The 14,698-nt window shown below is 35.5% G+C and overlaps 1 protein-coding gene across 1 annotated transcript in view; it reads right to left on the bottom strand.

Annotated features, from left to right (window-relative positions):
• Positions 1–2,990: 2,990 nt before the first annotated feature.
• The window catches only part of PITPNC1 (phosphatidylinositol transfer protein cytoplasmic 1), a 355,282-nt gene continuing 343,574 nt past the window's right edge, over positions 2,991–14,698 (bottom strand). The window contains exon 9 of the mRNA XM_074260561.1: positions 2,991–3,431. Within this exon, the coding sequence (XP_074116662.1) occupies positions 3,118–3,431 (314 nt within the window). The 3' untranslated portion in view covers positions 2,991–3,117. The remainder of the gene's footprint in view (positions 3,432–14,698) is intronic.

The following is a 14,698-nucleotide window of genomic DNA, read 5'->3' on the forward strand; positions in this document are numbered from 1 at the left end:
TTTTGTATACAGAGGCACTGAGTAAAGAATCCTAATTTTTTTCCCCAAACATGCTTAGTGAATTCAAGCTACTGCTTGCTTTTTCTTTCTAAATTTCCAACATACAGCCATTTAATTTTCATCTTTATGAGAAATGCAACTGTTTACATATATGTATATATATATTATCACACAATCCTATAGCATATAGCAAAATCCTATTGCAAATTTACTTATGGAGTTGGTGAAATGACACACTTTTAAGACATAGGTATATAAAATATTGAAGTTGTTTTATGTTTCATGGTAATGTTTTAGGTTATATATTCAAAGCAGCCAAAGAATATTTGCATTTCCTCTCCCCCTTTTTTATAATATAGGTGCCATTCCTAGACAGGGGAAAAAAAAGTGTGAATACTTGAAGACCTTTAATCTGTCTGTTAAGTATTATACTACCCAAAGGTAGCATTACATTTGATTTCTGGGTATGGAAGAAATAAAAATCATGAAAAAACAAAACAAAACCCAACCCTAACATAGGTTCCTAAAGCACATAGAATTGTTGACCTCAAGAACAAAGGCTGTTTTACAAAATTTGAGGATGGTTGTGATAGAAAAAACATATAGTAGGTATGTATGATCAAGATAAAAGAAATAAATTCATGCTAACCCATGTTGAATGATTTATTTCTGCCCTCTTTCAATCCCTTTCTGGTTTTGGCTTGTAAACAAGTACACTCAACATTTCATTATCTGTTGCCAATGGATTTATGTTCCCATTTCTAAAATTACACTCATCAGATTCAGACACTTTTTTTATCTTCTGCAAGGGGTGTGCTGGTAAATGTTTTAACCATCAGCTCTCAGGGGAAAAATGTATGGGGGCAAACATTTTTTATACTTTTAATTTTAATCAGCATTATTAATTTTTAAAAGTCTAAACAACAAAATGATCAACTAAGCCCTGATTTGTAGTACTTGACAGTTTCTGAGGTGTGAATGAAAATTTACTTAAAATTTTCTGTAAATGTAACAATTTAACAATACTTGCCAAAGCAAGTATGAGCTGGCTCCAGCACACCCCTCCCATGGAGATATTCAAAATTTCTAGGGGTTTGAAAGAAAACTTTCCACAAGCAAATAGCATGCAGCTGTACCATGCTAGGGAGATGCTTTATTATAAACATCATCACTCTCAGGGAAATGATGATTCAGCAACTAAAACTATTCACAACTGTTTAATTCCTTAAATTAACTGGAAAGTTAGTGCATTTTGCTCTACTTCCTTTCAATCAATAGTTAAAGAAGTGAACCTAACATTAATTTTCATCTGGAGGTAACAATTGTATATTGTAAGGATGTAACTATTAGCAAGAGACTACTTGAATATTGTGGATAAGTGACAGATGGGAAAAGGCCTGGACTTTAGATAAGGTTAATTACAATACCTTCCCTTAGTCTTTTTGTCTGGGAAATCCTGGTCTGAGGGAAGGCCCCTTTCCTGAGCTAAAAAGATCATAGTTGGGGTGTTGCCTGGGGATCTTTTGGATCACCCTCATTTAGAGGTTAAGTATAAATTCTAAGATTTTCTTTTTTTTTTTTTTTTTCTCCTGAGTTTCAAGGCAGTGAGGTGTGAAATCAAATAGATTGGGTCCAGTGATTCATTAGAGTTCTCTTGCTATCTTCCCTTAGTGCTTATACTTCTAGTTCAATTCTAGCCCCACCTGGTTTCAATCAAGGAAAATTTGGCAAAATCTCATCTATTATTATTTCTAGGGAAGGAGGGGAAGATATAGAGCATTTATTAAGCACCTACTGTGTATTAGGCACTGTGCTAAGTACTTTACAGATATAACCTTATTTGTTTCTACTCTTTAATTTGCAAGTAGGGGGTCAGTGATTTTATCCATGCCTTCTATGCTGTCAGTAATAACAGAAAACATTTCCTCCCCCCCACTTTTCTCTTGCTGTTCCACTTGGCTCCAGTGATATATCATTTATGACCTCAAGGAAATATACTGAGAATGATAGCTTTATAAGATTCGGGAATGGAGAAGAGGTCTCAGGGAGGGTTCGCTATTACCAAGAACCCACAGTGGAACAAAACGGGAGGCAGAAAATAACCCCCCAAAAGGTGTTTTTTAGGATTCTTTCATGGGACTTTATTGGTATATTACCCTCTAAATTTCTGATAAAACCCTATTGACATAATCCATATCAATTCCATTCTGCTAATATGGAATTCTGACATCGTCAGTGGGTAACTTGAGCCCAGAAGTTAGCAGATAGAGATTTTAGAGAATACAGAGGTTTGTTTCACTGAAGCCTTCTAATTCCAAATCATGCCCAGAACAGTCTGTTAAGGGTTCTCTCATTCAAGCAATAGGTAGAGTTGGAGGCCATAAGAGAGCAGAAGGGAAAGTTATTAAAAGGTAGAAACAAGTGGAATATTTTTCATTACAAATTCTGTGTACGGTATAAATAGAATTAATGGCCATAAAGTCAATTATCAATAATTGCACTTGGAGCCTTGGTATGTTAATCCTTTTTTTTTTTCTCTTTTTTTTTTTTTTTAAGTTTAAAGAGTTAAGTAGGCCCCAAATCCTGAGTCAGATTAAACAAAATATGAATCTGAACAATCACTATGGGTGTTCAAGTATTGGTGATAATCAGTTCAAAGTTTAACAATTAAGTATGTCAAGCCTGAGACTATTCAATATATATATTTTTTAGAAATTCAGGTTTAATGGGAAGAAGATGGACTTTTGTCCTTTTCACTGAATAGTCATTTATTTATCCTTACCAATTTAATCACATATTAACATCAGAGTCTATTTCCTGGTTTATAATTACTAAAACAGAAGCTTCCTTTTATCCTTTGCAATTTATCATCAGACTATTTCCTGACATGTACTATGAATGCTGTATGGTGTACTTTAGAATTCAGATTATATATGGAATTACATAATCACATGCATGCTCTTTGAGAGATCTGAAGAAACAAGTCTTAGTAACAAAGTAGTTTTTCTCTATCAGAAGAATCCTAAAAAAACAAACATAAAACCCAAAAATAAAACCAACAAAACCCCACCAAGAAAGAAAATAAAAACCCAAAAAACCATGAAATTTTATTCATTATTACTCTTGGGGCTGACATGGCTTGTCTGAAGAATGTACACCAGGTAAATCTAGTGTAGATTTTTTCTCAGGGTCTGGAAGGGTGAGAGTTTCTGGGGCAGATTTTTTTCGAGGTCGATCTTTGGGAACTGCCAAGAATTCGGGAGGGTCTGTGGAGAGAGGTGTAGATGGAGCACTAGAAGGAGCAGTGCGGATTGCAGAAGGCAGCAGGGAAATGCTGGAGATAGAAATTGAAGGTGGGAAAACTCCAATTTTCTTGTTGGTAGCTTCCTGAGTTGCTCTTTCAAACTCTCGGACTTCATCCATTGTCATGTCTTCAATAAAAAAAAAAAGCAAACACAATTAGTTTGGTTATAAGATGGACCCTTCTATTCATTGTACCCACTTCAAGGTAAATATGTAACCTCCATTTTAATGGGATCTATCCAGATTGAAAGTCAACAGAGAGACAGAGCCTCCCATAATAACAGTTGCTCAGGTTTTTTTGCACAGCCAGATAACCCAGAATCAGAATCTGAATACTTACTCAGAACTTCTCAGCATACTTCTCAATGTACTTTCTAAACATGAAAAATAAGTATCAGGAAAAACAGAAACAACATAGTGTGTGTGTGTGTGTGTGTGTGTGTGTGTGTGTGTGTGTGTGTGTGTGTGTTTGAGAAGATCTAGTCATTTCTTCCTAAATGGGAGGTTAAAGATTTAATAGATATGGCAAACTAACTAGTAGACAAGAATATTTTGGTCTAGTTAGATAAATTATTCATTCAAATTTTCTTTCATAATGTGTTCTTTTCACATAAAAACAGCATACAAAGATCTAGAGGTTGGTTTTGGTCATGTGGAAGAAAACCTGTGCTTTCCCAACACTCTTAGCAGCTATGTGTTAACTGATCCACCTTATAATGAAGAGAACTTGCTACCTTTAATACTGGAACACTTCTCAGTAAAGCCAATTTTTTTTTAAATGGGAAAAAACCAACACCAGAAAAGGAGCATTTGATGGGTTTTGTGCTTTTTTTCTTTTCCTCTCTCTCTCTCTCTCTCTCTCTCTCTCTCTCTCTCTCTCTCTCTCTCTCTCTCTCTCTCTCTCTCTCTCTCTCTTTAAATCAACCCAAACCCTACAAAATCTTTTTGGAATTTAAAAAATAAATACAGTCCTGTTAGGTAAGGAAATATTCTACATTTCTGATTTTCCAGATAAATAAAACCCTTTTAAACAGAAAAAATTTTAGGTCCTAATTTTTAATAGAATTATTTCTAAGACATATACCCTTTTCTTTTTTTTTTTTTTTCAGAGTATGTGGGGCATAACAATCTTTTCTTTATGACCCATCATCATTATTCATGAATATTTATTTATTAGGGTTTAGGCAACAAGGTCTTATGGGAAGGGTATCTAATACTTTTTATCCCTATAGTAAATGTCTCCAGACTGCTGGGGCTTTTGAATTGATTGGACTTCTTCTTTTATTATTCTTCCATATCCTTTCTCATTCTCAAGCATCATTTCTTGGGACTGTTACTACATCTCTTTAAATGCAGATCTTTCTCTTTCTTCCATTTATGTTTCCTCTAATCCTGTGGACAAGGGAACCAGATAATCTTCCGCATTTAGCAACCTTCACCACCATGATCACCATCACCATAATTTACAAAATACTTGGCTGGGGAAATGTGGCTGTGAAACACAATCTAGGTACTGAGGTCAGTCAAGCTTACAGATATCCTATTGAAAAAGAAATCAAAGGACTCAGGGGTTTTCTTGTGAGTAAAGGGGATGAGATTTCTGTCATTGGTTGCCTAGAATGTTTTCTAAGTTCCAGGTTGCTGGCTTTATCCTCAATGTTAAAGTTAATTAGACAGGGATATGCTAAAGCCAACTTGAACCTATAAACTGACTGTTAAACTTTCAGTGGGAGCATTAATACCTCAGAAATTGGTAAAATCTACAAAGCAGAATTTTATTTATTCTTTTAGAAAAAGGTTAATAATGTAAATTTAATGTAAAAGTGTTATATGTCACTAGAGAGCCAGATGTTAAACATTTACCAGCAATCTCCCTGCTGACAAGTGACTACTACACTACTAAAGTATCAGAGTAGGAATAAAATAAAATTACTTTTATGTGTAAATTGGCACAATCCTAATTACTTCTTCTCTTTACTTCAGTAGTGGACTACTAATTGCAAGTCTGTACTAATTAAGTTTGGCACTAAAATGATGCATCCCCAGCAGAAGTCTGTCTAAGGAATGATAAACAGGTTAGAAACAGCCTACGTCAGAACTCCTGGATCTATCAGTACTAGAATTGGACCTAGACTACTACTAGACTTCTAGCCTGGGTAAGACCCAAAGACCCACTTTTAAAAACAAAACAAAATTTAAAAAAACCCACATCAAATATTGAGAATGTGTCAAGTGAAAAAAAAAAAAACAACAAACTTACAATTTGTTGTTTCATCAGTTTGTGTTTAATTAATCAAAAAATCTTAATAGGCCAAGAAGTAAAATGTTTTGAAGAAGTGGGTGCCAATTGACCCTCCCCCCAAGTCATAAACATGTCTCTAGAAAATCATTTTTAAGCAGAATTAAAGGTAGTGGACTTAGATAACTAGAAGCTTCCATACTTATCAGTTCTGTATATATATCTCATTCTTTTTTTTTTAACATTAAAAATATAATGTTTAAATCTTTTGCTTTTATTGTTCAGTTGTTTTCAGTCTTGTCTGACTCTTTGTGACCCCATTTTTTTTTTTTTAGCAAAGATGCTGGAGCTGTTTGCCATTCACTTCTCTAACTTATTTTTACAGATAAGGAAACTGAGGCAAATAGGGTTAAATGACTTGCCCAGGATCACATAGGTAGGAAGTGTTTGAGGCCACATTCATTGAAGATGAATGTTACTGACTCCAGGTCCAGCACACTATTCCCAATGTCATTTAGCTGCCCTTTTGCTTTTACATTATCTCAATTTTCTCTTCTAGCCCTTTTTCTCTTCTCAAAAGTCTCTTTCTCCCTCTCTCTTCTCTTTTCTCTGTCTCTGTCTGTCTGTCTGTCTGTCTGCCTATCTGTCTCTCTCTGCAAATTAATAATGCCCAACTACTGAAACCTTTTTCTGAATAATGTGCTGAACTCACAATTCCTATAACTTCTTCATTGTGCTTCTTGTGGCTCACATTGCTGACTCATAATATTGAGTTTGGAGTCCACTGAGACTCCTCCTTTTTTTCCAAACTGCTGTCCAATCACAGTACTGAAGGTTACAATATTATAGTGCTGCTCCAAATGTAAAGGTGTTACATCATTTTAATAGATCAGTCACAGAATCTGGGAGGGAGAAGGGATTTCACTCTTACCATGAAGTCCTCTAAAGCCAAATGTTAAATTTTTAATATATATACTTACATTTTGGAAAATGGCAAATGCTACAAATTAGGGCTTGATTTATTGCTCTGTTGATTAAGATAATAATGAGGAAAATATTAATGTTGCAGCTTAGATTTAAAAGTATGTTGTGTGTATACTTTTTTTTTTTTTTGGAAGAGTTGGTTATTAAACGCTTTTACATTCTTGCACATTTTTGCAATCACCTACCTCCTGAGAAAGAAATTCCACTTTTTGGACAACTCCAGTGGTTGGCAAGTTTTTCCTGACATTTAGTTTTAATATGCCTCTTTGACATTTCCACTCATTACTCCAGATTCTATCCTCGGAGGGTCTCTCTATGATAGCTTTTCCTTTCTTTTCTTTTTCTTTTTTTTTTTTTTGAAAGACAGTTGTGGTTAAGTGACCTAGTCAGAATCATGCAGCTAGTAAGTATTAAGTGTCTGAGGCCCAATTTAATTTCAGGACCTCCTGACTTCAGGGCTGGTGCTCTATCCACTGTTCCATTTAGCTGCCCCCTAGGTTAAACATGTGCAGATCCTTTGGGCCATCTACATATGACGAATTCAAGGATCTTCATAGCTGGTTGTTCTAATATGATCACTTTTTTTTGTTTAGCCATGTCTTTAGACTCCTAGAACATTGGATGAAGGCTGATAAGGGTAGAGCACAGAGAGACTATTGTCCTCTCATTCTAGGAAGCCATCCCTTTTCATGTAGCCCAAGATAACATTACATTTTTTTAGATACACATCACACTCCTGACTCACATTCAGTTTGTAGTTCACTAAAACTCCCATATATTAGTCCCATGCTACAGTCTTGCCTTTAGGAAGCTGATTTTTTTGAACCTAAGACTTAATATTTAATCCATATTGAATTTCTATTTATAATAACAATAACAATAAACTTGCCACCATTTACACAACATTTATGTTTCAAAAAGTCCTTTAAATATTATCTTCACAACAATCCTGAAGATAGAGGTTATTATCATCATCTTCATTTTAGACATGAGGAAACTGAGGCACAGAGAGGTTAAGTGACTTGTTCAGTATGGCAAAGGTAGTAAGTATCAAAAGCAGGATTTGAACTCAGATCTTCCTGATGCCATGTCCAGGATCTATTTAGTGTGCCACCTGGCTACTTTAAATATCTTACTAGATTTAGGTTTTAACAGTTAAGGTTAGGTGCCTTAAGGAGAAGGGGAGATGACATCTGAATCTATTGTTTTCTGTGTTAATTATACTTCCCAGCTTTATGTCATCTTCCAAATTTGATGAGTTTGCCATCTATGCCTTTATCCAAGTCACTGATCAAAATGTTTAATAGCACAAGAAAAAGTATAAATCCTTAAAGTATCCCACTGGAGACTTCTTGTCATTGAATTACTAGCAACAATGTTTACAATTCAATCTTCTAGTCAGTTCTGATTATATTATTGTCTAGTTGTCATCTCTCTATTTCTCCAGAAGAATTGGTATGAAAGATTTTTGCTAAAATCTAGGTAAACTATATATATCCACTGCATTTCCCTCAATTAATAGTTGAGTAATCCTGTTAAAAAAGGAAATGACTTGTTCTTGATGAACCCTTGTTGGCTCTTTGTAATCATGGTTTTTCTTTCTAGATGCTTGCTAGACATCTCTTTAATGGTTCATCTAGAAATTCCCCAGGAATCAATAAGTCTTTTCTTGCTAGTCAAGAGAATGACAAATTAAAAAAAAAAATTTTTTTTCAAATATCAGAACATAATTTTTCCTTTTCTAGATCTTGTAGTAGCTCTCCTGTTTTCTGTAACTTTTAAGATCTCGCTGATAGTGGCTTGGCAATCACTTCTGCCAGTTCTTTTTAGCACGTAAGGATATAGTTTCACTGGACTAGGTGACTTTAATTGATTAAGAACAATTAGGTATTTTCTTTCTATCTACTCATTTTTATTAGTGATCACCTGTCTATTAATCATCTTGACATATCCAGTGCAAAAGTTATTATTTTTTTTTGGCAAAGGAAACACAAGAAAATAAAGAATGACTTGATTAGTTATTGTCCATTCTTGAAAAGGACCAAAAATGACATCACTATATTAGAATTGAATTACAGGGTATCAGAAACTATGGTTGAAAACCAATAGGAACTCAGGATGTTTTGCCACAGGTTGGACACAAATAGTCCCAGAAACATTTGGGGTGGACTAACTTTGTTTATCTTACATTTCTTCTGAGCTAATACACTTCTGTTTTGCTCATAAAGCATGGTACCTCCTCTGATGAGGATATGCCATGCTGGGTGATTCTGTGCCAGTGTCTCCTATGTCATATAATCAATTCCAAAGTTCCCGAGAGAAACTTTGACAGTGTCCTTGTATTGGAGTAAATAGCTTGACTGTCTTTTATAGTAATCTGGTTCTCCCTACCCTGAACAAATGTCTTAAATCTTTTTCAATCTTCCTTTTCTTTCAATATGGCTAAGAGACTCCACCCTTTTTGTTGTCTTTCCCTTATTTGGCTAGCTCAATTGGAATTTAAGGACTCCTAATACTACTTTTTTAATAGAATGTGACATATTCTTATAAATTCAGTCTTTTTTTTTTTTTGCTTCCATTTTGAAAAAAATCTGAGTTGGTCAATTCCTAGTCCATCCATATTAGTCTCTTCAAACAAATCTCATTTTCCTCATTGCAATTATTTCCCTTTGTATATTCAGAATTTAATTTTTAAGCATCTCTTCCCTGTGATATTCCCTGTGATATTTTAGTCTCCTTGAATACAATGAAGAATTTCAATGCTATGCCACCCAAATAATGGTGCTAGGAACTAGAGCTACAAAGTTAAAAAATATATATTTTCTGTTCCCAAGTAGCTTACTTTCTCTTGAGGTATAAGACATTTTGGGCCAGAGAAAGAGCACTACCAATTAGGAGGAATCAGGAATGGCTCCTTTGTAAGAGGTGAAATCTAAGCTGATCCTGGAAAGAAAGTCGTTTCTAATACACGAGGTGGGAAATAAAATACTGAGTTGCAAACAGCAAATGGACCAGTTTGGTCGAAATAGAGAGTTCATGAAGAAAAGTAATTCATAATAAGTATTGAAATGTAAACTGATGCCAGGTTATGAAGGATTTTCAAAGCCAAATAACTAGAGTTTATATTTTAATCCTTGAAACAAGGAATAGCCAGAATTTACTGAGGATAGTGGCAAGGCCAAGCCTACATTCTGTACTTAAGGAAAATCACTTTAGCAAGTGTTTGAAGAACAAATTAAAGTGGGGAAGAGAATGGAGGCAAGGAGATCAATAGTACAGGTGAGTGGATAATATCTTTAAGGTGCTGATTGCATCGATGGTGAAAAGGGGATAGTTGCAAAATATGTGTGAAGATTGGCAACTGATTGTATATTTTGAGCAAAGGGGAATGAGGAGTCCAGGTTTACACCAAGATTATGAACCATACCCTCAACAGAAATTGCTAAATCTGGCAAAGGGGTAGATTTTAAGGAAAAGATGGGTTCAGTTTTGGACATGTTGAGTTTAAGATATCTCTGTGACATCTAATTTCAATTGTCCTAGTGGCAGCTGATAATCTTGTGATAGGATCCTAATATGCTATCTGGGTATCAAGGAAATAGAGTCTCATCTATCATTTATATAATTGTTTTCACTACAAGGAAGGAAGTACAAAGATTAAGCTATTTTGAGAACACAACGGAAAAACATTGATTTTAGGATGTCTTTGGGGAATGAATTTTGAGAATATATTCAAATTCTATTTCTTACACTTCATACCTGTGTAGTTAAACAAATTTACCTAACTTCCCTGTGTTTCAGTTTCCTCCTTTGATGATTTCTGAGGTATAAATGTTAACATTAAAAAACTTAAGAGGTTGTTCTAGAAGGCAGGTGAGGTCTTTTCTTCCTCTTAGATCTACGATCCTGTGATTTCTAATCATGTGGTAAATCAATAATTTTCTCTAATAAAAATGACTTCTAAAAGAAGTGGCTTGAATATGTTACTCTACTGCACTTGTCCAGCAGGGGGCAGAGCCTACCAAAAGTATTAATGGTTGGATTATTACATACATTGCAAAAATTTATGCAGTCTATTAGAATACTCTCTTTGAATACATTGAAACTTCTTAAAATGTGTGGGAGCAATTATGTCACCTCCTTCTTGTCACTGTGGATATTATTAAAGCATAATTTTAATCTAATTCTGAAATGGTTTTGAATTGATGACTTAAAATATATTTCCCACCTATACTTGAAATAAGGAACAGCCTGTGCTTTGAAACATATCCTGATTATATTAGGATCATGGAAAACAGAAGCTATGGAAGAAAATAAACAATCCTTAATTTTATGAAATTTCAATGAATACAAGAGTAATTAAAGTATTTGGAATTCAACTACTCTTTTGTGGGTATGAACTGACACTTTCTGACTTGGTCCAACAAAAGTCTTGTGGACACAATAATTAATGCAATTATTGTTTTATGGAAAATGGCTCTCAGCCTTCTGCTTTATACCTCAGGGTAAAAGTTGTTCTGTGTAGTTTGAAGAACAATCTACGGGGCAGCCCCTAGAAGTTTCTATGAAAAGATTTTCTCTGTCAGGTGGCTACCCCAGCAAAAGCCCACACCCAAACTTCTATCTTCCTTGAAGAGAGTTGGTGGTGGAGTATAGAATCCCACCCATGTGGTCCTGTGGTCAAATTTTGCCTTACCACAATCTAACCCCAGAACTTCTGTCCCCACCATCTGGGTGATAAAAGACACATGCAAATAGTGGTAAGTGTTCAGGAAGTAAATGCTGTCAACACAATTCAACGTATCCATACTGGTAGACACAGAAGTGACCTGTGAGAGATGAGCCACATGTGTGTTCGGGTAGACCTGTGCCCTTTTATCTGTATTGGAAAACAGGGAATTGGTTGGTATTTAAGAGCTGACCCCATGAGAGGTCCAACATTAGTTGGATCAGGGATGTGCTAGAATAGGATTGGGAAATTTTCAGTATAAGCATTTAACTTCAGAAATCAGCCACCAGGGCTTGATTTATTGCTTTGTTGATTTATCTAACTTAAGAAAGTGATGGAGAGAACATTAATAATGCAAATTAAAATTAAAAGTGTACTCAGAGTACATTCTTCTTTTTTTTGAAGAACTGGTTGCTGAACATTTATCAGCTCTCTCCTAGACTATAAGATATCACATCTCCTGGGGACTTGCCAGGGGGAATAGTTAGTACCTAATTTACCCAGATGTTAACCAAAGGAAAATTCACAACTATAGACAGATTAACAACACACTTCTTCTTTCATTAATAATTAATATATCCTAACAAGAGGAGCTGACACTATTACAATCAATAGAAAAGGTGATTTGTACCTCCTGGGACTTAAGTCCCAGGATTTAAGTAATGGGAGGGGGGGAGGAGGGAGAGGAGATTGGAGAGAGCCCATCATCTCCTTTGGATGAAGCCTCTTCTTCCTTATGTGGGACAGTGTATGGCTAAACCCAATCTAGGTGGATTTGGCTCTTGTCATTATATACTTTCTTTTGCAACTTTTTAGCTTTAGGTATAGTGGTACCAATGAGGAAGAGCATCTTCTATTGTTGAGGATTTCTTTCTTTCTTTCTCTTTCTTTCTTTCTTTCTTTCTTTCTTTCTTTCTTTCTTTCTTTCTTTCTTTCTTTCTTTCTTTCTTTCTTTCTTTCTTTCTTTCTTTCTTTCTTTCTTTCTTTCTTTCTTTCTTTCTTTCCTCTCTCTCTTCCTTCCTTCCTTCTTTTCTTCCTTCCTTCCTTTCCTCCCCCCCCTTTCTTATAGGAATAAGCCCCTGGATTTCTTTACTCTAGGTCCAGTTGCCATCACTGACATATTATCTGGCATTTAACCTTCTGCCCCAAAACAGTCAGCATGTTCTAAACCACAGAATGATTACTGTTTGAGACAAATTGGGTTTCAGGTGGGCAGAGTTCTCTCCAGGAAGTCTGGACTCAATCTGACTGCCGAGAAATATGGTCAAGGCTATGGGACAAGGTGGAGCTTTGTTATTAATATTGTTGTTGTTATTTTTTTTAAAGGTCAACACATCAGGAAGGAAATTCCCACGCAGAAGTCAGAATGCTTATCTAATTTAAATTCCAGAAAAAAAAATCCCCTTCTTCTTTGGGAACATTTTAGTTATATTCTATTTTAGTATATAGCTATACAACTTTATAACTATATTTATAGATATTGGCCTAATTCAGAAATGGCTTGGAGTTGATGGTTTAAAATGTATTTCTCATTATATATTTTCTCTTGATAAAAGCAATAGATGGTACTTTGAGATGCTTCCTGATCATACTGGATCATAACTGAGGAAGACTATGTAAAAAAGTAAAATCCTCAATTTTATGAAATTCCAAGGCATTCAATAAAAAGAGCAGTAAGCACTCATAACTTAAGTACTCTAAAGTGAGTGGGACACTGGTTGGGATCCTTTCAATTTGAATGTGAAGCAAGTAGTCCATTGTTCATATGTCCAGACCTATAAATTCCCTTCTTGGTTAATTTAGTTTGGCTTGTGAAGAATTTCATAGTTAAAGGAGCCAAGAGAACAACTTCTCCCCGTGGCCAGTGCTGGAATCTTTTTCTGAAGCTGTCCAGATCTTTAGTTGGGTCTAACAACTGCTTGTGTTTAAATCTGACTCTAGTGAGTGAGAGAGATTCTTTTCATTTCTCCGCTGAGATATGTATGTTGGGGGCAGAAATTTGCTCTAACCTGAGTCTACAGGCTGACTCTGTGCTATATTTGCCCTAACTTCTTCGGGAGACAAAGATACAATCTTGCAGATTATGCTTAAAAGGCTGGAGCCCTTTTAGACTTGTCTACATTTATTTCCTTGTTAAGATGGAGTATCTGCTTCCTCTCTTTTTGTATGACCTTAGGGTGGTATTCTTCCTTACATTACCCTTTCCCTTCATTTGCTCAATGGCTAGGTCCTTAGGCTTCCTGGTTTTACTCATGAGATTTTCTCCTTCCCCTCCATGGGAATCATGACTCTTGGGTGACTGAATAGCAAGGGCTTATGTTGAGTTATCTTGGTACAAAAAGGACCACTTCTTTTTGATTAAGATTCCTCTTGAATCATGAGCCATTGAGCCAGGACCACTTTGTAGTGGGCATATGAGTTGTTTCTGTTATGATAATAAAACACTCAGTTATAGTACCTAGTACCATAGTATTTTTAAAAATTGAACCTTTCTCTCCTCCTTTCCAAAGCCTGCTCAGTATTTTAGGGCTGTATAATTCTTCATAATAATAATAGCTCTCTAAGAGTCAAGCAGAACAATTTTAATATGCTCCCATGACAAAGGCCCCTCTGCTCCCTAGAGGACCCAGACTGATCATCCTCTGTGGGCATCTCCCCACTGGATTGTGCCAGTTAGAAGGTATACTGTTTGTCCATGGCCTAATTTTGGCTTATGAACACTCTATGTGGTCTTTCAATTATAAGCATCTCCTGAGAGGAGATGAGCAGCTATGTGTTTTACTTTCTCTTAAAATCCCATAATATAAAAATGTCCTCTTTTTATTCTGGTCCTCCATGACCTATGGCAAGTACGGTAAACACTTAAGAAATTTCTATTGACTTGGATTGAAAGCAAACTTCCAAACAACACTTTATCTTACCACTGGCTATGCTTTATGGTAACATGGTGGTAAAATAAAAAACAAAATAAAAATCCTTCATAACCCTACTTTGAAGCAAAAACAAGTTAAGCTTCTATTCAATGAGCTCCTTCGTAATCAAATCAATGCATGAAAAAGGAGGGGCAGATAATCAGGTCCCCATCTTAAAGTTCTCTTATATGAATTTAAAGATAATTCATAAGTCCAATGGAGAACAAGGCATCCACTCCCACCCACCCCAGAAAACACACACACACACACACACACACACACACACACACACACACACACACACACAGAGACACACACCATAAGCAAACTTATTCCGTAACAATAAAATACCAAAGTGTCAACAAAGAAGGTCTTTTTAGAAACAAAGTGTTCACTGATGACTAAAGTCAACTCTTCATTATGCCCAAATACATTGTTTTACTTTATGGATTGTATGTGGTATTAGCAGGGTTTTTAAACTTTTTCCAGTGGGGATCCTGAGTATATGGCTTCCGGTGTATGGGCATATAA

This window comes from Sminthopsis crassicaudata, chromosome 4 (genome assembly GCF_048593235.1).
Source record: "Sminthopsis crassicaudata isolate SCR6 chromosome 4, ASM4859323v1, whole genome shotgun sequence".
In the NCBI taxonomy this organism is placed as follows: domain Eukaryota; kingdom Metazoa; phylum Chordata; class Mammalia; order Dasyuromorphia; family Dasyuridae; genus Sminthopsis; species Sminthopsis crassicaudata.